At 41.8% G+C, this 25725-nt stretch overlaps 1 protein-coding gene across 1 annotated transcript; it reads right to left on the reverse strand.

Annotated features, from left to right (window-relative positions):
- Positions 1 to 7416: 7416 nt before the first annotated feature.
- LOC133211081 (uncharacterized) lies at positions 7417 to 19765 on the reverse strand. Its single transcript, XM_061351164.1, has 20 exons — positions 19713 to 19765; positions 18067 to 18159; positions 16591 to 16718; positions 15747 to 15890; positions 15012 to 15095; positions 14301 to 14468; positions 14137 to 14233; positions 13817 to 14040; positions 13243 to 13396; positions 12963 to 13171; positions 12759 to 12876; positions 12398 to 12603; positions 11822 to 11939; positions 11018 to 11187; positions 10186 to 10259; positions 9980 to 10107; positions 9006 to 9195; positions 8443 to 8584; positions 8084 to 8180; positions 7417 to 7784 (listed from the first exon to the last, which is right to left on the reverse strand). The coding sequence occupies exons 2-20, from the start codon at positions 18152 to 18154 to the stop codon at positions 7765 to 7767; spliced, it is 2559 nt and encodes an 852-aa protein (XP_061207148.1). The 5' UTR covers positions 18155 to 18159; positions 19713 to 19765; the 3' UTR covers positions 7417 to 7764.
- Positions 19766 to 25725: the final 5960 nt, after the last annotated feature.

Genomic DNA, 25725 nt, shown 5'->3' on the forward strand with positions numbered 1-25725 from the left:
CAGGGATGGATTCTACAAGAAGATGTCAGAAGCTTCCCCTGTGTCTGATAAAATCAGTAGCAGCTGTCTCCAAGATGGACCCACCACTGGCCAAGGATGAGCCCATCAGTGATGGTGGCAGCACATCTGGACAGCATAGTTAAGAAGGAAAAATGTTACTGCTCAGGAGCAACTGCAGCTGGAGAGGGGAATGAGAATGTGTGAGAGAAACAGCCCTGCAGACACCCAGGTCAGTGAGGAAGGAGGGGAGGAGGTGCTGCAGGAGCTGAAGCAGAGATTCCCCTGCAACCTGTGGTGCAGCCCATGGTGAGGCAGCTGTGCTCCTGCAGGGCATTGAAGTCCACTGTGGAGCAGGCTTGCTGCAGGATTTGGGACCCAGCAAAGGGACCCACGCTGGAGCAGCCTGTTCCTGAAGGACTGCACCCTGTAGAAGGGACCCATACCGGAACAGTTAATTAAGAACCACAGCCTGTGAGAAAGACTCACTGTGGAGAAGTTCATGAAGGACTGTCCTCATGCTGGAGCAAGGGAAAAGTGTGAGGAGACCTCACCTGAGGAGGAAAAGCAGCAGAGAAAATGTGTGATGAACTGACTGCAACTTCCCATTGCTAATGCCCCTGTGCTGCTGAGGGGCAGGAGACAGAGAATTTGGAAGCAAAGTTGTGCCCAGGAAGAAGGGAGGGGTGAGGAGGAAGGTTCTTCAAGATTTAGTTTGTATTTGTAATTACCCTACTCTGGTTTGATTGGTAATCAATTAAACTAATTTCCCCAGGTTGAGTCTGTTTTGCCCATGACAGTAATTGGTGAGTGATCTCTCCCTGTCCTTACCTTGATCTAAGAGCCTTTCCTTCCATTCTCTTTCTCCTGTCCAGCTGAGGAGGGCAGTGATAGAGAGTCTTTGATGGAAAACTGGCATCCAGCTGAGGTCAACCCACTGCAAAAGCCCTTTAAAATTGTCAACCAAGAGAAAACTTTATGCACATGCGAGACGGCAGCACTAATATCAGCATAGCATCCCCCAGTATAAACCTGTGGAGCTGATCCAGATTTAAGCAGATGAAAAGCCACACAGACAGGGTCAGTCTAGATTATATTTTGCAAGGGAATGAAATTGTATGCTGCCCATGCAATCCCACGTGGGATCTTGCCTTAGAGCTTGATCCCACAGACTTTCTCAAAGACTCTCATTGCTGCTGATAGCTATAGCTGCTTACTAGTACTGGCACAGGAAGGTAGACCAATCATTCTGTGATGTTAAAGACCATCATCATTCACAAGTAGAGTGGGGGTATTGTCTGTGCTTGGGAAGACTTTTTACCTTGTTCTGTATATCTATGACACCTGAAACTATAGGTAATTTGACTATGCTTTTCAGCTCTAGGAAAGCTTACAAGTCCCAGAGAAGAGAGACAAGGAATTAAAAGGATCCACTTTTATTGCTTGCTTATTTATGACCCTGGCTGTAATCCAGCATTGCTGCCTCAGTTTACCTATCTACAAATGAAGCCTCTGATAGCTAATGGCTTCAGAAGGCCGCTGCTCATAGGCAAAGCTAAGCAATGCTGCATGCAGAAAAAGCACCCCAGTAGGAGGTACTCTGCAGATTTGAGAAGTAGCTCAGGGTCACCATTTCCCACCACCCTGGAGGAAGTGGCTGGTTATGACCCTGAATATGCTGGGCTATAGTGTGTTAGGTGCCTGTAGAGCGCCTTTGTCTCCCTCCAAGGTCAAGGTACAGCAACAAATGCAAGTAGCCACAAAGGCAGGACTTCACATTTCAGGACATTTCACTGCTTCAGCAGCAGCAAACTAGATCTTGCCTGTGCCTGTTCTCTGGCTCCGGAATTCCAGTGGCCACTGACGTACCTTTAAATATTTTGAGCTCCAGCACAGCCTGACTGCACCTAAGTGGACCTTAGGGAATCATCTGCCCCTAAATCACTCACTGCTCTGCAAAAGGACCAAAGGCCTTGTCCAAGATGGAGTCAGTTTACTAGAATACGTTGCCTTCTTGCACTGTTTAATTTGCCTGATCCCCCCTTCAGGGGATGGCTCCTTCCACCTGCATGTGTGTGTGACCGAGATGCATGAGTAGGAGACAGAGGTAGGTTCAGTACCTGTCTGTTACTGGGAGCTCCTAGGAGCTGCCAGGTTGTTTGTCCCCTCTGAGAAAGAAACTAATTCTTGCTCCAGTTGACACAGAACCTCTCTATAACCCCCTCTTTCGTATTTCTTGCCCTAGGCACAGACATTTTACCAATCCAGAAGCAACAGGCTGAATTATTATGTTCATGATGGTACAAGCCCTGCTGCTACTAAATGTTGGATTTTATTTATTTTTCAATAAAATGGAACGCAGTCAAGGTTTCTCCTCTTTTCCCTTTCCTTTATCCACAGAATTAATTTAATTGATGTGAAAGAGACCAAGTGCCACATTTAAGGGTACAAGGTTTAGCCTCCAGGACTGTACATAAAGCTATAGTGAATTCCAGCAGCAACGCCACAATAATCCATAAAACAGAGGCAAAAAAAAAAGTGGAACCTCAGTCAGAAAAAGTTGCACAAGTTAGAGAAGTAGAGGACATCTTTCACATAAAAGCATCTTCTCTTAACACAATATGCTAAAAACCTGCATAGAAATAAACCTAAGTAGCAGCCCAAGTATTGGAAGGCCATGGCTAAGGAATTAAATTATATCCTACCTAAAGGACAGAATTGTTTACTGTGCTAAAGAGGAAGAGATACAGGAGAGTAAACTGGGGTTAATCCCCAGTTTACTGAAATAAACTCATCCAGCACCAAAAGTGCTGTTTTCCAGGTTATCATGTCACTGAAATTCCTTACCAACTTGGAGAGCAGAACATAAGTACTAAAAGAGCAGCCACCACCACAAAACATAGTTTTCCTACTCTATTCACAGTTTTCTCATACAAGAAATCTCATGAGTGATACTAGTCAAAGCTGAAAGGGTGGCAGATAAATGCTCAAATACTAAAGAGAAAAGGGATGAAAAGCACTGTAAAATCTTCTGCAGAAATCAATTAATTGAAAAGGATTTAAGAATCTCAGGAAAAGCTTCCAGATTCAACTGTGTTGAACAACTAGTCCTTCACTCCGTTTAGTGGTGAAACAATTACACCATTCTGCAGGTCCCACTGTCAGCTGCTGCACTCTCCAACTAGGTATTTTGTCTTTTAAACAAAAGTGCTCCCAGATATATACCCCCTCCCCCCAATAACAAGAACAACACGCTTCAGACTGAGCCAAAGAGAAACAGCCCAGACTGTGCATAGACCCTGCCCAAAGACCCTGGAGAGCAGTGCAGTGAAGCAGGCTAAAGGCAAGATGAAAGATGCGCAAGGGGCATCAGCTCATAGGTGAGATGGCTAGACCACACCAATTGCCTTCTTAAGAGGTTCTTCATTTTCAGAGCTGCACCCTTGCCCCCACTCCAGGTGAATTGATGAGAGGAGGCAGGGTGGGATCACAGAGACAGTTGAAGAAGCCAGAGAAAAGCAGAACTTCTGCCCCACAGCCATCCTAAACATTGTATTAGGGAAGAATAAAGCAGGGCAGAGCAGGTGGCTACATGTAATAGATTTTACAGAAGTTAACTCCTTTGATGCCATCAGCCAGGCAGTTGGTGCTTCTAGAGGGAGGAGTTGCTGCTATTGACAGTATGAGAATAGGCTCTGGGTTTCTCGTACCTCAAAGTCCAGAGGCTGTTCTGGTGAAGCTGGGAGTATGTGATGGTGGTTTATTTAGGAGAAAGCACACCAATTGGAAAGAGAAGGCCTAATAAGTAGGGTATTAGCCCAGGATTCAGGAGGTTTGCACAGCTTCAGTCTCCAGGGCAGGTTTTTTCACCTGAATTCAGGAGAGTGACAACTTCTCTGCCCACCCCATGAAAAGGGCTCAGCAGCGCATTGCCTGCTGGCAGAAGTAACACCTAGGCAAAACACCCTGAAGATAGCAAGCAGGCCAAGTTCTCTCTTGGTGGGAAGGGTGAGTACCTCAGAGAGAATATTCCCTAGTAGTTAAAGGTTCCTTAGACAAGCCCTGGCTCTGAGGCAGAGAGCTCACCCCCCACAGCAGAGGAGAGCCTGGGGCTGCTCACCACAGCACTTTGAAATTCTATGCTAAGGAGCACCATATAGGTGCCAAGAGGTTTTATGGTTACACATTTGGGCTGCACATAGGTGTGCTGAGGGTGAGGGGGAAGAAAGCCTCCTGGAAAAGGACTTCGGCCAGCTCCTTAGGAGAGCTGTTTAACTGGTAGCTGTCACGGCTCTATATTCCCTGAGCCTAAGAAAGAGAGGGCTATCCTTCCAGGTCTACATAGCAGTACCTAAAAAAGCCAAAACCAAACAAACCAAAACCAACCCACAATCATAACAATATGCTTGTAAGGAATCAGTATTTGACTTACTCCCCAACTTATTTGCCATGCAACCACAAATGCTGTTACTGCATTTGACAGATTGAGGAGTCCCAGCCCCTGATAGAGCAGCTGGGTTTTAACAAGATGTAGAAGTTAGGTCCATCTGAATCCCCTCCCCGAACAAGCCCCTGGCTTTGTGCTACTTCACACAGCAAGATAACCCCAGGCTTGGTCTCCTAGCACTGCACTAAGTAGTATAACAAAGACTGATGCAGCTTACTTAGACTACAAGGCATTTCTTTCAAAGCACAGGTCTATCTGGGATTTAGGAATCTAGCAGAAAAAGCAGAATTGTTTGGGAGCAACTAGCTGATGTTTCAAATCTCAAACAGACATGTAGCAGAGGCCAAAACTTGATGGAAGTATTTGGGAAGCTTTGGTTTACTGTGAGAACACATTTTCCTCTGGATAGAATTGCATAGCATTTAGTGAAGACATTAAGATCTAAAACAAAAAGAGAAGCAAAATACCAAGAAGGAAAATTGGCCTAGAAAAACATAAATGTCAGTTTTATTAATTTTTCAGTATTAGTAGGGAGTTTTGTGCTGCTGCTTTAAATCTCCAAAGCAGTAAATTTTTAAAACACTAGCCATATCTGTGAATATAGACTATAATAAAAATGAGAGCTCTGCCTTTCTTTCTGTAACTACATATAATAAGGCTACTTGTAGCACTGATTTATTTCCATTCCAAATAGATGGTGGTAAATGTCTGCAGTACACTTCTGCTATTGTTCCCATTTTCCTATAAAAACAATTCATGCCAGACTTCCCTTTTCCCTTAGACTTTTATCATTCACCTGTTGGAATTGCAGAAGACATTAAGCATAAACAAAGAAGATCGATTTGCTTTCAACTTGTGTTAACAGGCATATAAAATAACATCCCAAATACCAGTGGAAAAGCATGTGGCCATAAAATATCCACTTAAAAGGCAAAGAGGTGTTGATACAACACTTGAAGAGGATTTTGTCTTTCTTTACATATATAACCAGGAAGGCAGTTCCTGAATTTAACTATAAACAGACACCTCTGAGGTGGAGAGACCATTACTGTCACATCTTTAAAAGATTTTACTGATATTCAAACACATTGTGTCCTGCATACTGTTGGAAAATCTGACAAGAAGCTTTATATAAATCCAAGTTCAATCATGGAGGGGAACTTCCTTGAATTTTCATTTTCCTCACATATCAAAAAGGTAAAGGACCATATAACTAATGCTTCTCATGTTGAAAAGTGGCACTAAACAGAACTTCAAGAGCTGAAGAGTAGACCCACAGTTCACCTGGCATCATTTAGCTTTTCAACAATTCTTAAATCCCCATCAGCAGATAAAGAATCTCAAGATACTGACTAATTTTCAATAGGAAATAAAGGTATGTTAGATGAGATTGTAAATACCAGCTTTCTATTCTTAAGTGATGTTGTCCTCTAGTCTTGGTTGGAAGAGAGGAACTGGAAACCCAGGGAGCCACAATTGAGACTGTGTTAACAGTACTGAAATAGGCTGCCCAGCCTCATGCTTGGATCTCACAGCAGTCCCTAGCTGCTACATTTTCCCCCTATACATCTCTAAGAGGTGAAAAGGCAGCACAGGCTACCCAAGACAGCCTATGCTTTGCTGGTAGAGTGCTGTCACAGCAGATGAAGACTGCTACTCACCCATCTGGAGAAAACACTGCATAATAGTGCATAACATTTCTTGGGAGACTGTCAGCATAATGCAAGATAAACAGTAAACTCACCATACCACTCAGAGTGTCCATACTTGTGTTATCTTAGGTCCAAAACCCTGGCAGCATAATATATGTGTCCTTTGATTTCTCAATAGATTGCTCCTGCAGGCTGAGGAATAGTAAGTATTTAACCCACAGGGTTAATGTAGGGGAAAGCACTAAGCACAAATCACTGACTTGTCAAGTCTGCTGTCAGGCTTATGTTCTGCATTTCCCTTTTATTCCCATGCTAACATATTTACATCTCATTCCTCAATATCTCCATAGCTTTAGTCTTCACCTATTACAGGAATAACAAAATATGACTCCTTTAGCATGGTAGCCTCCCTCTATTGGAAAACAGATTTGATGCACAGCTAGTGACTTGACATGTTCCTCATCATGAAGCCCACACAGATTTTCCCAGAAATGATATTAAGACACCTACTACAGATATGCTTAGCAGGCAATCAGAATGCAGACAAGACTCACTAATGTGAGCTTGTAATTATAGCATATATCTCAGTACACGTATTGTAGCAACAGAGCTACAATCTTTTTAGAAACTGTACTTCACAGTGCAAACAGATTGACAAAATAATTTCTTGCTCAAGTTAGCCTTCACAGAAATGCTATTTAATATAAAGTTAAAAAGCAGACATCCATTATTGTATCTTTAGCCCTAAGAAAGAGTGATTCATGCTAAGCAATAGCTTTCCTTGGAACAGGAAAATACAATATTGAATCTGAACTGTTTTCACATCACTGTTCAGATGCAAAAAAGTAACCAAGAAATCTTCCTCCTGTAAAAAAGAAAAACCCCAAACCAAAACAAAACCCAGAAAACCTCACACCAACACAGGATAACCTGACTGGAGCTCCCGAGCATCATGTTTTCTAGTAAGCAAGAATCTTTAACACTTCATGGACAGACCCCATGTATTATCATTACTACTACTACTACAAGTCTTCACTACAAGGATTTTTTACCTTTTAGCTCAGGCTGACAGCTTACTTGTCTATGTAGTTGCTGCTGCTACCTGTGAGCATTTTCTCCCCACCTAGGGAAGGCAACTTGACATTGCAGAGCCACAACACTTCTGTGAGATCCAGTTTACAGCTTTTCTGTCAATAACTGCTACAGGATCAACTACATTCAGTGCCAATTTGCTTCAAAATACATTTTCTCTTATTGACGTTAAGCTCCCTGCAAACCTTTGTTCATACCAAAGCTTCAAAAAAAGCTCAGAGTGATTTACTGTTGACTTCCTACCTGTTGCCACCTTTCTCCCCCTACCCCAAACCAGATACTTCCAACTGCAAACTGATTAGACAAGTTCTAGACGTTAGCTGAGCAGACTAGGTCAGATGCAAGTCAGACAAAAGACTAGAGCTTGACACTGTAGAGGAGCACAAGAGAGCAAGATTAATTTAAGTTAAAGACAAAAAATATAACCGTACTGGTTAGCTGGCCCTTTTCTGAGTAAAGGGTGTCAATATATTTTCCTAGCAGATACTTTCAAGATGTCTTTACTTATAAGCCTGGGCATGCTTAAGCCACCCAACCGCAGCTTCATAAAAGTAAATAGTTCTTGCTGAGTCTCTGTCAGAAGTTAGTGTCTTCACCTGCAGGGAGAAGGGAAGCATACAGAACTATGTTATGTTTAACAGCAGATGCTTGATATTTCAGTAGCGTAGTTTAAGACTAACACCAACCTTTGCTAATGTTTTCTTTCCTAATAAGCACTGGTCCAGATGACACTTTCCCATGCTGATGTGGTTCTGCACTGCGGTCTAGCAAGACATTTCAGCTTTTAGTTTTCTGTACAGCTCATGCTAGGACTCAGTCATCTGGCAAGGCTCACAATTGCATGTGCGATACAGCTGAGCAGAGACTCAGGTGACTTAAGAGCTAGTTTTCTTACCAAGTCTGTGTTTCCCAGGATTGCATCTCCTTGGACAAAGAGAGCCTGAAGGCTGCTGCATAGTGCTGCAGATCATCACACTGCAGTGGAAATACAACTACAAGGCAAGAATATATTATGTGTAGGGGAGTCTTATTTGGCAAACATCTGACACGTGTATTGACTCTAAAGGAGATGAACTGAGCAGTCTTAAGTGGCTAGTCTTTATTTACTACTATTACAGTATTATGCCTTCAAGGAGGTAGCTAATAGCCCCAGAGAGCACCTGCCCAGCTGAGACTTTACACAGCATTTCCTGCATTCACCGCTCCAGGTTCACAAATCAAGACTGTTGACAGCATGTGAAAGAGATGCCTTACCTGCTCTTGTAACAGAGTCGTGCCTAGTACAAAGGTGAACATCCTCACTTCAAATCTCTTCAGGTGCTGAGGAAATTTTACTCTGAGGCTATAATTAACTTTGTGGAAGGCAACTTTGTAGGAGTCTTCACTGTTTTCACACCTTTTTGGGAATGTAAAAAAAAAAAAGCGTATTTAATCTAAACCTTCATCACTTGAACCAGATTTTCAAAGAAAGAAAGGAAGCAAAATAGAGGAGCTTCTCTCTTCATTTCCCTCAGGTCACAGGCATAAAGATAGAGACTCTCCTATTTATGATCCCTGTTTTTGGCCACAGTCAGGGTTACTTCTTGTTCTTCCCATATGGCCTTTAGACCCACTCCGGTGCACCCCAATGACTGCTGCCACCAGAAGGCATAATCCCTGTGCTGATGCTGACATGCACTCCTCAGCCTAGCAGCAATCGATCATCAGGATAAAACAACGCATTCAAGCTGACTTCAGTCCTCTTTCACTTTCCCCCACCTAAGGTAAGGGGCCTTGTGCTGAACAGTTACCAAATACAGGACGAAAACCCTCCTTACCCATTTATAAGCATTGGCCACTGCGGAAGACTGTCCTGGCTTTGGGAGTTTGTAGCCCAACAGTCATCCAGGTTTAGTTCTAGTCTCACATCTTTAGGCTGGAGCAGTTCAACTTCAAAGTACAGTGCCTCCCTCAGGTATTTTACCACGGGATATTCCAGCTCCTGGTAGGGCTCTGTGTAGGATTTCTCTAGAAAAGAGTATTGACGTTAGAGTTGCCTTTTTGCAGAGCATGTATTCACAAGCTTTCTGCTTCCCTCTCCACCACCATTTTCTCTGGCACAGTAATACCAAAATGTGGGAGAAAGCATGAATGTCAACAAATGGGGATAGGGTAGCAGAAAAATAAGAAACAGCAATGAAATCAAAAAACTAAACTGCATTTCTTGGGGCTGAGAATACAGAAATGAGACACTCCTCCTTCAAAAAGCCATTGGAATAAGATGCTCCTTCAAAAGCACCTCTTTGAAGGTATGGAGTGGTGGTGGGAGGTGAGTAGAAATGTTCAGTAGGGTCTCTCCAGTCCTGGTGAGGGTTTGGTTCATACTTCAGCCTGTTCTACTAGCATAGTTACCATTTTACAGCAGTATTGTAGTTTCCTTCTCTGACACAATTATTTCAGTCAGTGCTCTCTGCTCATCAACACTTAGGAGCTGATAGGAGAGAAGCTCACATTACATCTACTCTACAACTTTTAGCATGCCTAGACCTTTCCCTAGGCAGGGAAACCAAACGTCAGTAATGCTACATCTGTTCCACTACAAGTACTCAGCCATTTATTTTGCATTCTGGAATGGAAAAACCTGTTAGAGACCTTAGAGAGGTTTCCTCTTCACCCTTGGAGATAGTCAAAAGTAAGGTGGACAAGGTCCTCCACCACCTATTCTAGGTAGCCCTGCTTGAGCAGAGTACGTGGACAAAATCACTTTGAGAACCCTTCTGACTTCTCTATGGAGTCTAATCATAAATGTTACCTTTAAAAAGCTTCAGTGAAAGAGCAAGAGAGCCAAACCCTGGCTTAATACTGGGTGGTAGGTTCTTCTTAGATTCATATTGGACATCAACAGCCTGCTTGATTGCATACCCGCATACAAGTTTCAGCCTGAGGGAAGAGGTTTAGCATGAAATTTTTAGAAAGCAAAATACCTAAGGCAACTTTTTTCTAGGGAATGACACTTACCGGTATACTGGTGTATCACTGCCGGGTCTGAAATACAGTACATCATTTTCATACATCATAGTTGTGCTATTGAACTGAAAGACACATCATTACAAACAGGACAGTTATATTAGAGTTTACTTTGGTTTTGACACAACATTCATATACCTTCTCTTGGCTGGCAGACTGCACTGAGCAGAGTACACTTTGGAATGACCAGAAATTGCTGGTTAACAGCTGTATGCCTACTGAAGTAAAGCTGACAAGTATGTCATAGTCAAGAAGAAACAGTTTATTAGCTAACAGTAACTTGCATATGACATAACACCCCTGAAAGGGAGTGCACTGGGCCTAAGAAAAAGCTCAATTGTTTCTGTTGACAGAATCAATGTATAGCAGGAGATGTAACACCTGCAGGAGCAAGCTGCAGTTGTGGTGAAGCAAATTTGAGCATAACCCACTATTTTGTCTGTTTCCCATCTGTGCAGTACTGAAATGGCAGGAACGGGACCCACTCTAGTCTTGGACCAGGTATTCGTTAGCAACACATAGCCAGCTTCTGGAGGCCATATGAGTATCTCTTAACAGCATAAACTCACATTCAAGTCCATTACTAAGCATTTCAAAAGTGTCATACTGAAGGCTACTTTCAGAAAACACCTCTGACCTTGAAAATAAATCACCAGCTAAGTAAGAACTTCTGTCCAACTGAATTTAATAGCCTCAGAAAAAGAGTGTAGGTGTAGTAGTTAACAAAGCTGTGATCTTGCAGTTTGTTTACCTGTGAAACTCTGCCATTCTAGTAATAACCCTACCCCATCACACAGTAAACTTCACATGACTAAGCCCTTACCTTTCTACTTGTTCCACAAGTGTTCACACTGAACTTGAAGGTTGCAGTCCTCTCTGTCACTAGACTGGGTTTGCACTGTCTATCCCTTAAAACAAACAGGCTGGTGTCCAGGTCTGCAGCTCCCACCAATTTTACTGCAGTAATAACCACAGTACCATTGGGTAAGCACTCTGAAAGAAAAATAACATTTTCATATAAATCAAGACTCACATTCCTATGTTCTATGGCCTAGCAAAATAAAGAGGTTCTGCATGGATTTGCTAGCAAGTTTACTGGCACATCATATGTTTTGATCAAGACTGTCTTCAGTATTAACGCCCAATCTACAGACCAACTGCTAGTAGAGTGAGCAGCACAAGTGAAACTGGTGATTTCACTTACCTTTCTCCTCCTAGGAACTCTCACCCTGTCCCAAAAGGACTTTTCTAGCCGAGATACTCTGTATATTCAATACCCATGAGTAATTTTTAGTATGGTTAATCTATATACTGATCCTCCCCTCACCCCAACAAAAAAAAACCCAACCACTGAATATCCAAACCAACCACAAGAATCCTTAAAAAAGCATAATGATCTTGGAGTTGTGAGGTGAAGTAGAGTTTCCCACCTCCTGTACTAGACAGGATAGTCATTCCAACCTGTAATTTGGCTTGCTTTTTAGCATATTATTTTATAGGGAACCTGACAGATAAATAGAATATCACACAAGTATAAACTCTAGAAACATTTCAGACTTCCCAGGTTTGTGCAACTTAATTACGCAACTCAAAGAGCATTAACAGATAACCCCCAACATGTTATTACGTATTAGCTGGGAAGGTGAAAAGCTGCAGGAAACTGAGAATTCCCTCCTATTAGCCAAGGTGATGCCATCCTTCAAGGTTAGGTGGAATGAAGCCTTTATTCCAGAGGCATGAAAATCCTGGAGATGACAATCACAGGTTAAACGAGGTAATAAAAACACATTGTTCAACTAACATATTCAGAAACTAGGAGAGAAGGTTAACACAAGACAAAGATAATGGTGCTTGATCACAGTCAAATCCACAGGAGATTTTTTTTAATCTAGAAGCTCACACAATGAGCTTTTTTCAGTCATTTCACAATAGAGTGCAATAGAAACCCCACTGCATGTACAGTTGTCATTAAAAGACAGCTCAGCCTTAAAATCCTTGCAGAATGTTTGTTTTCCTTGCCTACTTCTGCCAACATTAACCAAGGGAAACGAAAATGTTCTTCCAAGGGTAGAAGAGTCCTCCATTAACCCTTTGAAGCTTATCTCAAAGGGAAGTTTTATTTCACTTCCAAGGACATAGTGTATCATGTTCATATTTCACAGCCAGAGCATGCTTTTTAATTGCTATATGCTGGCATCCTTACCTCATAGTTCACGTGGGAAGAAAGGAAAGGGACAGAGATTGCCAAGTGAGTGGCATTGTCTCTCAGGCTGTAGCTGTACTTCTTCACAGACTCTGGGGTCAGGTGCCTGTCTGAGACGAAGGGGAGCCAGTTTTGGTCCACATTCCCATGAGTGATAATGAGGTGAAGGTTCCTCTCATCACAAAATCCTCTCGCACTGGGTAGTACTGCAATACAGTTAAGAGTCAACCAGCATGCTACCTGCCGTCAGAGTTTAATAGGGCTGTTTAGGATTGACAGTATCCTGGGCTGAAATTAGCCCAGTTAATAGCAAAGTCCACAACCAGGTTGGTACCATTTCGCCCGAGTTCCACTAGTTTACCTGCATCTTTAACAGCTGACACTGTTATGACTGGGACAGTGAAGGTCTCACTTGTTGGACGGATTATGAATGCAAGTGTAACATTCAGGGTGTATGATCTCATATCTGCTCCCATGTACTAGGAAAACCATATTTAGAAATTAAAATCACCAGGTGGTATCATCGCTTCTATACCACAGTATGCTGCAGTGTCCTAGTACGTACCTCTTTCTTAATGCTTGGTGCATCAAGTGAGACTTGTATTATGTAAGCTTTGCTTCCATTAGTATATCTAATCTCGTATGTTAGATAACCATGTTGAACAGCTTCAGGTAAGGCAACAGTTGTCCCCTCAATGGTTAATTTCACAAGCTTCACATCTGGGAGGAATGTTCCCACTGTAACATTCATTAGCCTCAAACTCAGATTTGAATCTGAAAAGGAATGCAATAACATTAAAGTCTTAACAGTGCCAGAGACTTCAGTAAATTGTTAGGCTACTTACTGTTGGTTATAGCAACTTCCACTTGTTCAAATGGTGTTTCTATTTCCTTGATGATAATATATTTAGTTAGTCCCCATTTGTTATCTTCCCATTGATGTTCCAAGAACAGGTTGATAGCATATTTTGTCCCATGCTGTCCACTGCTCACAGAAGTCTAGAATTTCAAATCAAGACCCTTTAGTATAACACAATTTCACATTAAAGTTGTAGCATAGCATCTCAAGGTCAGCTAGAGCTACAGATCCAAACAATTGTCCTCTCTCAGCTCAGAGATCACAAACTCCTAAGTGGCACTTGCTATATCTCTATGAGTTTAGATTATCTCAGAACATTTGTTAACACTTCCTTTGCAAAATTATCTCCCATTCCCAAATTTCAAAGCAGCAGGGGACCATTTCAGTAGTGAAAGAGCTCCTCCTGCAACTTCCTTTGCAGTTCAGTTGTTACAACATTTGCCCAAGATTCAGTTCACTCCAAGATTTAAATGTTTAAGTCTCAGGCTATCCCCCCCATAAAAAAAAGAAAAACAACCCACAGAAAGTCTGTTGTCTGGCACCTAACATAAGTCACTAACCTTGTAAGAGCCACCTTCTGCACCTATTGGTATCCTCATCATAATTGCATTTAAGTCATTCAATAACACATATTTCCTGGAAGCCATTTCTTTGTCAGAGAGTTTGTGTAGATCCACACCAGCTTCAACAAGCACATCCTTAAAGCTAGTTTCTCCAGCAGAGACTGGTTGAATATATTTTGGAACAGTCCATATGATTGTTTTGTTGATGTAGTCCACACCATCTTAGGGACAAGATACAAAATCTGTAAGCTCATTACTATAGTTGTAAGTTGATTCCTGTACATTCACATATTTGAGTAAGGTACTGCATTTCTCACCTACAGGACACGCCACAGCAGTATCCACCATCAGGATCATCCATTGCTGTTTGTAAAATATACTTGATCTCACTGTAGAGAAGGTAATTCCATGATCCTGTAGGAAGAGATCTGTTTAGACCTCACAGCCTGGCAGCTTGCTGGGCTGGAATGAGCATACCAACCTTGAGCAGCTGAATTTGTGCAGCAGTATATGGTATTCGCAGTACAACCCTGGCGTCTGTGGTGTTGAGTCCATAACCTGCACTCCAAGCATCACTCACAAGCAGAGCTGTTTTTTCTTCTGGCTGATGAAAAACTATTTGCCATATTGAGGCTTCTCCTGCTTTTGCCTAGCCAGAGAAATTCATTTAACAGTTTAAACATGCTGTTTGAAATAACGGATTTACTATGTTGAATGATTTATTGTATTGAACTCCCCAGCAATTTTATTGCCTCACTCTAAATACTATTAGTGGGATACCCCTCTAGCTTCCCTCCCCCGTTTCCCCCAGAAAATTTTCAATATTAAGAGCATAAAGATTAACTGCACTGCAAATACAAGGTCCAAGAAGAAAAAAGCCTATCCACGGTTCACTCCTGTGTCATGGGGTCTTAAAGTCAGGGTTTTTTTGCAGTCTTTTGTCTTGGGAGGACTTTATTTCTAGGCTTTTTGAGAAACAGGTTTCCATTTCCTCACTGGAGACATGGCCTACAGCTGTCTATTTCTAACACATCAAAATCGCTATACTAAAACCACTTGGTACAGAAGTTCTGCTCTTCCTACTTAAATGCTTTCCAAAAGGACATTTTGTACTGTGTGGACATAGAATAGAAAGATGATTGTACCTGAAGTAGCATTAGCTTTTACTAGGAAAAAAACGCTGTGATTTTACCTCCAGAAAGGCAAGATACCAGTCCTCAGGTTCATCTTGGATGATGTCCTTTACAGTCTGTGGAACCTCCCTTCTGACAGAAACCTGAAGGGAAAGAGCTTCTGTAAGGCGTCTGCTGATGGTACTTGTTTCCTTGTCTTCAATGTCTTACAAGTCTTTTCCAAGGGAAACTAGCATTTCCTAGAAGGAAGTTTCCTCCTCCCAAGTAAAAGATCATGGCACAAGATGTCATTACGCATGGTGTATTTTCTATAATCCATTTGGTTTCACCTTGTTTTTATTTTTTGCCTGTTTTCCCATTTCTACTTTCAGTTAAGTCCAGAAATTTATTTTTGACTCTCATGTACTCTTCCAAGGAGTCCTTTGCTCCCTCTCTGCATTTCTCCTCAGCAAATTCAGTAGGAAAATTTCCATCAGAAAGTAAACTTTTCTGTTATCTCAAATGAGATTTGTTGAGGCAACATACAGCAAGTTAGCTTAACGTTTTGAATAACATTTCACAACTTAATTGATTATTAACGTTTACAAGTGGGCTAAATAAGCATAATATGAATGCACCACTAAACTCAAGATGCATGCTGTGCATTCACTAGTGAGCTATTCATGGTTGAGCACTCAATTTTTGCTTCCAATACACATTCCTAATATCTAATCAGCTTCAAAGAGAGCATCTTCCAGTACTTACTTTCTTACCTTACTTTTAAGTACCTTCCTATCAGTACTTCCAGTACTTACCTCCATGTAGTTACTTTCACATACTAGCTCTCTCAGACTCCATGGACTATAAGAGCAACTTGCAGTTTTCACATGAGTTGTAGCATTTTTCATATCATCAGCATGAGCCGCTTTAATTTCTACAGTTATTGTGAACATATCTTCCTGCATGGACAGAGAACACTTTCTTGTTAAACTGATTTTCTTTAATTAGGGACCATCTATCCTGGTGACCTAACAGTACATTACAAACCCCGTCCACCATGCTGTGCACAGAAGAGCAGCTCCATATTGAAGCATTATTACTTTCTACTTGATTAACTACATAGGCTACATGCATATAGCTGCATAGCTAAATAGCAACAGAAATACTCTGGGGAGTAGTCAGCCTTTCATATAGCCGCAGAACTGGACAAAAAAAAAAAAAACAAAAACAAAAACAACCCTCCCTAAAGCATAGTTTTATGATACAGTAGGAGTGAGAAATAAAAGCAGCCAAAGCTTTTAAGTATTGTTTTTTGTTTGTTTGGGGTTTTTTTTGTTTGTTTGATTTTAACAATACTCTGGTGTTTCTCGGGCACTAAACACTTGGGCAGAGTGCAACACAGCTGCCAGACAGAATTCCCTATTCTCATCCAAAAGGAAAGAGTTGTCCTCCAAGGGCATATGCAATATGCTTCTTTATGTGTTCACGTGTAGGCCATTCAAATGTCAATACCATAGAATATTCTAGGAACTCTGGATATATTTGAGAATTAAACATTTTTCTACTAACAGATGTTCAAGACATTCCACACCTCAATATCTATCAATAATTTGGTACTGTTTCACATAAGTCACACATAACAGCACATAACAGACCTACCTCTAAGCGAGAATGGCAGCTCAGTGCAGAAGCATGAAACTCTATGTTACTCCAGTTGCTGTAAGTTACTGTATAGCCACACTGTGATGCCATGGCCTCATTGAGCTCCCAGGCTATGCCAGATTGATCTATGGGCAATCAGTGAAGAACTGTATTAATGAGTATAACTTCTGCTCTAACTCCTTGAGCTACCTGCCCTGGCCCCATGGCTCAGTTGACTGTGCTCCAGTATTGCCCAGCTGTATACCCTGGGCTCAGACAGAATTGCAAAGTGGTAAAAGAGTTGCAACAAAACCTATAGAAAGTAAAACTAGAGGCAGGCTGGGACAGGGAACACTTGCAGCTCCAGGACTTAAGATGCAGGGGGGGGCAGGGAGAGAATGTCACCAACACAGAAAGATAAAATCCTAAAAGGAAAAAAAAAACCCAGTAAGCACAGAAGAGTCAGTTAGGTCACCAGTGCCAAAGCTGTCAGGATTAGCACATGATGACAGACTAGCAACATCAGGAGTTTGATCTATGGCTGGCACAGGCCTGTGTTTCTCTTGGTGCATGACTGGCCAACAAATTCTCTTTAGGGGTCTTACCAGGGTAACAAACACACTAAAGCTTAGCTTGGATTTTTCTTAGGTTACAAACCATCTGCCTTGATGTTTTTTGTTTGTTTTTTTGGTTTAGTTGTTTGACCTTTATTTTTTCTTCCCAAGACAGTTGTTTTCTAATTTCAAGCTCTGCATATCCCAGTGTGTCTTTCTTTGTGTATGAATGCCTGAACAAAGACACTATTAAGTATGTTTTTACCCAAGTTTAACATTCTAGAAAGCTGGGTGTTACTGAATGCTGTTGACCAAATCTAGTTAGACAGCTAACTAGCATGGAAACACAGTTCAAGGCTGATTTTACATTTCCTGCATATAATCTTACACCTGAGACTTATGTATCCCAGAAGTTCTCACTCTGTCCTTCCAGGGCACTGCATGCTGCTTTCCACTCAAATGCACCACTTGTTGACTACTGAGGCCATAACCAGAGGGCCCAGATTACTTTTCATAGAATTCAGTAAGAACTCATACACCTCCACCAAGTCCCTTAGCTGTAAGCAAAAAAGGGGGAAAGTCACTAATGCAAAATCAGTAATGTAGTCCCAGCTTCAAATAATAAGTTTTCAGAACAGTATGTGCTGTTACTGGGAAACATTTTTACCAGGATGGAAATCCACCATCATAAACACACCTAGAAACTGAGGCCAAAGATCACCATGATTAGACTTGATATTGCTAAGTTATCACACAAGTCTACAGGATATGTTCTATAGAAATAAAGGTCACCTTTGGCTTTACTTAGCAATGAGGACAAACCTACTAAACTTTACGGTCTTACAATAAGCCAGGGAATTCCAGTATAAGACCATCTCAGAGAAATTTAAAGATTTCATCATGTGCAAAACCCTCTTCAAGTTCTTCTGTATTAACTTACCAACAACAGAGAAGGATAAGTATTTGTCCTCAAAGTATTCTGCACTCAATGTTATACGTAAAAGGTTCCCAAAGCATTCTGCGTTCATTGGTCCTACATTGGACATATCAAAAGGCTAGTGAGTAGTGAATTAAAGGTAACATTCAAACAGAAATCTGTTACTTCCCAGATTGCTTTATAAAAAACTCAGTGTTGTGACAGTCCTATTTCAGCATCTCTGTCCAAGAGGCTTTACAGTTGATTTTAATTTTTAAACTGTCAATACTTCCAGGAGAAAAGCCAGACCTGAAATTAGCATTTGAGTAGTAACTGTCTAATTAGCTGGTAATGCTACCTACAGCAGCCAGTCATGGAAATGGGATTTTGGAACGCAGTCAAAAAAAGTACCAAATTAGCTCCCCCAACCTGAACACCTTCAGTGGAATAAAATAAAACAAGAAGATCCCCTCTACCATCCTGGAAAGAGAAAAATTCAATCCCTATATAAAAAAAACAAAAACAAAAACAAAAAACAACACCCCCCTGCCCCCAAACCCAACAAACCCACACTTAAACAAACAAACAAAGCCATACAAAACAACCACTAACCCCAGCCCCCCTCCACCCCCAAAAAAACCCAACCAAGCAACAACAAAAACCCACCAAAACCACAACAACAAACCAACCAACCAACCAAAAAACCCATATACAGCTATTCACAAGAAAAGCTACAAGCCAAGTCGCGGTGGGGAGGAGGCACCTCAGCTACCCATCAGACTACCCTGTTCACCTGCCCAAGTACCAGAAACCAGTTGACTCATGCTGGGAAAAGACCACACAGGAGCAAACAGGATGGCTTGAGATGCTCAAGTCCCAAGCTGTCATTGCAGCATGAACAGGCTGTGACTGCCAATCCTCTTAAACACAGGAAGCAGGTACAAACCATGCTACATGTAGGACTCAAGACCAGAGAAGAGTTTTCATTTGACATGTATTTCCAATAAACTCGGAATTGTTGTTTCAAACAGAATTCTCTATGCCATAGCAAGCTAATGCCAATTAGACTTTTTATAATAATGATACATTTCAAGGGCTTAGAAGATCCTTTTTCCTGGAAAGTTCAGCACTATATCCTTAAATTAACCAGAGATGACACTCCCATGTCAGTCATACTAGGGAACACCAGACAGATGCTAGCAAGCACAACTTCATTTTGCTCGTATTTCTAACTTGATTCCGTGCAGTGGCCATATAATTGCTCCAAGGTGGGTAAAACCTCCTCCAGTATCTTTTTATTTTGATCTTTGGCGAATGCTAATATGTTTATATAGCACCTGCAGTGAGTAGGGCAAACAGTCCTAGAACCAACTCTCTCCATATCTTCTGCTCCAGGACCAGCTCTGTTTTATAAGGGAAAAGTTAAAGCAGACAGTAATTTTGGCTAAGAAAATGGTTTCTTCTCAGGCAAAGTGATGACTCCTTTACAGCATCTAAAAGACCTTACATACTGTACAGTCAATAAGTAGGGTCAAGAAAACAGAACAACAATGAAGTTCCTATTAATTTATCAGTGCTTGTTATCAGAGTACCCTCTTCTGAAACACACACATATCACTCATGAGAAGGCCTGAAAATTGTTACTTGGAAGCAGTTTATAGCAGTACTACCTGGTCTCTCTTGGGTCCATATATCAGAGATTAGTATTTCTATTAGTAACAACCTGTAAGAGAAGACAGGGATTAGCAACAGTCTCAGCTGTGACAACAGCTTGGTAAAAATATTTCCGTGCTAAGAAAGTTCCAGTCTGGATATTAAGCTAGTCTTAAGTTTAGAGCTACAGATCTAGATTCTGAAATTACAGAATAGCTTTTCCTCAGTCACCTCTAGAAAGGCAGGGAAGGTAAACCAGAAAAGTTCATGCATTTAATGACCACTTATATTTAGCAGCTTTGAAGTTCTCACCTCTGCACCAGACTCAGCTCCATTATGTATAAGCTCAGCTTCTGCTGGTGGTGTTTTTTCCTTTAGATCCACGCACAAACAAACAAAATCCTCCTTCACAAACTTTGCAAAGGCATCAAAGCCTTTCTGGTTTCTCAGAGTCTTGGGTTAAATGGAAAGGCTGCCACCTTTATACTGATGAAACTGATTTTCATCTGCTTACCATCCTATGAGCCCATAATTCATGTCAGCTGTTCATTTGCTTTACTGATTAAATCTGCTCCTACCTAGTTCCCTAGGTTCCCCTTATTTTGATGGTTGCTAGCTCCTAGCTAGCAGGTTGTGAGGGGACAACATGAAGACTGCTACTGTTCTGGCTCTCCACTGATTGGGAGTTATGACTCTTCATCCTGTGTGGTGACTTAACCCTGGTTGGGCACCAAAGCTGCTCTATCACTCCCCTCCTCAGCTGCACAGGGGGGAAGAAATACAATGAAAGGCTCATGGGTCAAGATAAGGACAGGGGGAGATCACTCACCTATTGCCATCATGGGCAAAACAGACTCAACGTGGAGAAATTAGTTTAATTAATTACTAATCAAACCAGAGTAGGATAATGGTAAATAAATCAAATCTTAAAAACACCTTACCCCACCCCTCCCTTCTTCCTAGGCTCAATTTCACTCCTGATTTTCAGTATTTCCTCACCCCCAGTGACACAGGATGACAGGGAATGGGGTTTGCAGTCAGTTTATCACGTTGTCTCTGCTTCTCCTTCCTCCTTAGAGGAGGATTCCTCGCACACTTCACCTGCTCCAGTGTGGGGTCCTACATGGGCTGCAGAGGCACAGCTGCCTCAACATGGTCAGCACCACGAGCTTCAGGAAATCTCTGCTCTGGTGCCTGGAGCACCTCCTCCCTTCCTGCTTCACTGACATGGGTGTCTGCAGGGCTGTTCCTCTCACATATTCTCAGTTCTCTCTCTGACTGCAGTGATTTTTTTCCCCTCTTAACTATGTTATCCTAGAGGTGCTGTCACTGATGTGCTCATCCTTGGCCAGTAGTAGATCTGTCTTCAAGGCAGCTGGTACTGGGTCTGTCGGACACAGGGGAAGCTTCTGGCAGCTTTTCATAAAGGCACCCCTGTAGCCTCTGGCTACCAGTACCTTGCCATGCAAACCTAGTACACCTGTCTCTGTGGAGGACTTTGCATAACCTTCCCTGGACAGCTGAAGCCTGTCAGAGGTGAATATGTAAAATATAGTTTTAAGGCAATTGGTATAATAAGAAAGGTAAGGAACTGTTGATCTTTAAGGTAAGTGGTCAAAACTAAAAGAAAACCTAGCTGGAGACTGATGGGTGTCACAAACTAAATGAACTGTCTCATAAGATGACCAGAAATCATCACCAAATTTGGGGAAAATTAACCCAAAAACTGTGGAGGAGTGGATGTGGCCACAAACAGATTGGACAAAAGGCAGAGAAATCGTGCCTGTGGCCCTGCGTCCGGGTCAGTAACTGTTTCCCAAGTGGCCCACTCTGGTCACTGAGAGTGATGTGTGGGAACATGATGTCCCTGGAGCTGCTTGATGGTCAGAAGGTGGCTGTGTCATTTAGCGTGCAAAGGGGTTGGTGTAGTGTCTGTTCACACTGCCTGTGAGTGTCGAGCGCTGTTTGTGTATAACTGTAGCAACATCAGTAGCATAAACAATAACAGCTGCAATGCTCTTTTATGTAAGAAAGGATGCTGGAATTCATTATTCCTTGTCTTGGACAACATTTTGTTACACTGTCAGTCACTCCATGCAAACACAACCTCAACTCTCAGAGCCATAGTACTTCTGAGGCAATGAAATTTTTATAGGTAAAAAATTAATCTCTGCTTTCATGGCTAAGCCACTGCTTTCATTTCCCCATTTTCTTTGTGCACTTTATATCTAGCAGCTTTACCAGGATGTAAGGAATATTCATTCACCTTGTGCATGTCAGTGCATACCATTCTTCTGTTTGAAACACCTTTCCCAAGAGGCAAGCTTGGCAGTGATGCCAAATGAATGGTCAGAGCTGCCTGCGTCTCTCTACATAATTCGTATCGCGCCTAATCTTATACTGGGGATTCTCTTGTCCTTAGGCTGATGCCTGTAACTTTTGGAGATTGCTCCTTGCTCTGCAGACGGGAAGGCTGCGGGAGCCGCAGAGCTGCAGGGTTTACTTGTAATTAGCACCCGTGCCCTCGGGAGGGCGCACGAGTCCCTCCTGCCGTTGCTCAGCCCTGTCCTCCCAGCCGCGGCTCCCTCCCGGCTTCGGCAGCCGCCTCTGGCCAGGGCTTGTCCTTAAACCTGGCGAGAGTTACACAGGCAGACATATGTATTTATGCTGTTTATCACGGCTAACCTTACTACACCCTTCCCACATCCTCAGGAGCGTCAAATAACTAACTGAATGTAAACCCCAAGCTTTGCTTTGCTCCAAGATGATGGATTTTACCCCAGCAGTAAGTGTTCATGTTGCTGTTGTTTCTTTCTGAAATTCCCTAGATGGCAAATTTTTAACTTTATACGGAGTTTTCCTGAGAAGCACTTTCCACCAAGGATACTATAAAAAGAATGGATTATAATAATAAATAAAACTATGGATCAGGCAGTCAGGGATTAAATATTGGATCATGCACCCCTGCTTATTATTGTTGGAGTGGAGACCACTTGAATTACGGCTGTATTTCACTGTGCAGTGTGTTTTTACAATATTACAAAACAGCTACTACACTTTTCCAGGACTTGATTTTAGGTACCACCAGGGAAGAGCCTGAGATTTCCTCCAGCTTGCATTAACTACACTTTGTATTTAAAGAAGATCTGCACTGTTGACAAGCCCATCACAGTAATTATATGGTAAGTGTCAAAGCTGCTCATGCTTTTCCGCCCCAAACAGATTCTAGCCATGTTTCCAATAATCCTTCCATCTGCCAATACTCACACGCAGGCTGAGGTTTTGGGGCAAAGTGGCATCCTGGATATGTCTTCCTTACTTCTCACAGTTTAAACAGGATCATGATTAACTAGCAGCCATTTACTGGAATGGGAAGAGAGCTGCACTAGTCCTGTTACAACTCGGCTCTTGTTGTGGGGGTTTTAATTTTTATTTTCTATTTTTTAGTATGTAGCACATGATGACTTGGACCATAATCATGATTCTGGGCAATATAATAACATCAATAAATCTGAGATCATTTATATCCAATCAAACCTAAATTGCCATCCGATTTAACTAGAAAACAAGAAGAATTCTTCTCTGACATAATTTTAGTTTCTAAAGAACACTGAAATCTTAAAGGCTTTACTTCAGCTGTATGGCCAAAATGTCAAAGATTACAGACAAAATTTTCCTTCTGGCCTTTCAATCAGTATCAGGGCAAAACCAGAAAGAAATGGTATAGTATTATGAGCACTTTTAGGCCTAACAACTATGTGGAACTACGTGCTGATGTCAGTGTATCTTAATCTTACCAGCCTTGTTGCTGGTAGCATAATTCTCCCACAGCAAGCAGTGACTGGGCAATACGATCAGATCATGTAGTGACATGACCCTTGGATGAAGGAAAAAAGGAGGTCCATACTATCTTCTACAGTTATCTGTTAAGCATACTTCAAAGGCTATTTTGACTTCATGCAAAAATGCACAACAAATTAGTCAAATCATAGTTCCTCTAGGATTAGGTAATAGATAATTCTGTGCTGATAGGAATAATGAAATAAAGAGAGATTTTCTATTCTCATCCTTATAAAAAGATCCTTGTAAAATGTCCACCACTCATTTTCTTCACAGAGTTGCAATGCAGAATAATATTCCATCACTATCTGTCTCTCTCTGTTTCCACTTCCTCCCATTAATCTGTTCCTAGACAGTGTACTTATGTGCTGGTCTAATTCAAATGTTTTCCATGTAAAAATAAATAAATAAATAATGGGGAGACAGAAAACACACAGTTCATCTGTAAGTGACACCTGCAAGAGCAAACACATTAGATAGAATGAGGCCATTAACTAAAACTCAACAACTTAGGCTGGGCTGTCTCTGCTGCAAGATATGCCTCCTCTGGGGATATGAATGATATACTAAACCATCATTGATTTGATTTTCAGTTAGGCACAGTCCTGCTATGGGAGTACATAGAACTAAAATCCCCAGAGACTCAGGAAACAATCTGTCTCAGAGTTATGGGTGGTTTTCTGTGTGCTTCCCCATACTCAGGAGCAAGAGGTATGATGGTTGCCAGCTAACAATTCACAGATTAAACCAGGACCTGCACATTTAACAGGATAAATGTCATAGACTCACAGAATGTTTTGGGTTGGAAGGGACCTTAAAGACCATCTAGTTCCAACCCTCCTGTCATGGACAGGGGCATGTCACACTAGACCAGGTTGCTCAAGCTGGCCTTGAACACAGCCAGGGATGGGGCAGCCGCAGCTTCTCTGGGCAACCTGTGCCAGTGTCTCACCACCCTCATAGTGAAGAATTTCTTCGTCATATCTAATCTAAATCTCCTGTCTCTCAGTTTAAAGCCATTCCTCTTTGTCCTATTCCTACATGCCCTTGTAAAAAGCTCCACTTCAGGCTTCTTGTAGTCCCCTTTAGGTATTGAAAAACTGCTATAAGTTCTCCCTTCTAAAAGCCTTACCTTCTCCAGGCTGAACAATTCCCTCTTCATAGGAGAAGTGCTCCATCTCTCTAATAGTTTTTCTGGCCCTCCTCTGGACTTGCTCTAACAGGTCCATGTCCTTCTTATGTTTGGGGTTCCAGATATGGAGGCAGTACTCCACGTCCTGAGTTGAAGCTTTATAATGCATGCTACAGTAGTTCTTTCTTCTCTGAATAGGATACAGCAGGACATTTGAAACAAGCCTCCCCATAAGACTGTTGGTCATAACTGTACTGTCTTGTGAAGCGCATCATGTTTTGCACAAAAAGCCATGCCTTGACACCACCTTCTCCCTGCTCATCTCCTTCAGTGTGGTGGTGCAAGAGGGGTGGATGCCCTCCTCTGAAGCAGGACCATAACCTATGGACTTATGTATGATATCTCCTATAATTGATAATGCCATTCTTGAAGTTTGTCTGCACCGTTAAACTTGAGCCAAATTAAGCAAAAAAGAGTTACGCCAGGAAGTAATTTGGCCCTCAAAGTCCAGTTAGGATTTGAGAATGGGAATTTATGTGCGGTGGAAAGCAGTCTGTAGAAATGTCTGGAACCAAATGCAAAGCAATTTAGATTACTGTGATAGCACAAAAGCGCTTTGTATAGACAATTTAAGACATCTGCCCATGGTCCAGACATCTGTGTGCAATGAATACCATTTCTGAGCTAGCTCTTTATCATTCACTGATGTCCATTAGTAATTGCTGCCCCCGTACAACCCTGTCTTTGTCTATACGTAGTTATATATGGTTACTTGACAACAAGGAAAGAATTACTTGTTCTTAAATTGAAAATACAATCTGTGATCTAGTTCTATTTCAAATATAGATAAACACATTTCACTCTTCCCTTCCATTCTCTCTTTGTCTAAATTTGAAGATGCTATTGCATATTTATGTCCTTCAAAGTAATGGACACATAAACTAGCTCCTGTCATGCAGATGGGTCATGCAGATACAATAATTTTGTATTTGTAGCTGTTCTTCAGTTTCAACCTTCTGCCATGCTGAAGAACCCAAAACACTCAGGACTATGCTCAG

The sequence above is a fragment of the Neopsephotus bourkii genome, unplaced genomic scaffold (assembly GCF_033783945.1).
Source record: "Neopsephotus bourkii isolate Nb327-2 ecotype Australia unplaced genomic scaffold, CSIRO-AGI_Nbou_v1 NB_565, whole genome shotgun sequence".
Lineage (NCBI taxonomy): Eukaryota > Metazoa > Chordata > Aves > Psittaciformes > Psittacidae > Neopsephotus > Neopsephotus bourkii.

What these genes read in the sequence shown, in the direction of transcription:
- LOC133211081 (XM_061351164.1), bottom strand. Translation starts at nt 18,154, where the DNA reads ATGAACGCAGAATGCTTTGGGAACCTTTTACGTATAACATTGAGTGCA. An exon ending in TTCACCTTCCCAGCTAATAC is followed by an intron (nt 11,188 to 11,821) that starts GTAATAACATGT and finishes TTTTTCTTTCAG; the next exon opens with AGTGCTTACCCAATGGTACT. An exon ending in AGTGATACACCAGTATACCG is followed by an intron (nt 10,108 to 10,185) that starts GTAAGTGTCATT and finishes CTCTTCCCTCAG; the next exon opens with GCTGAAACTTGTATGCGGGT.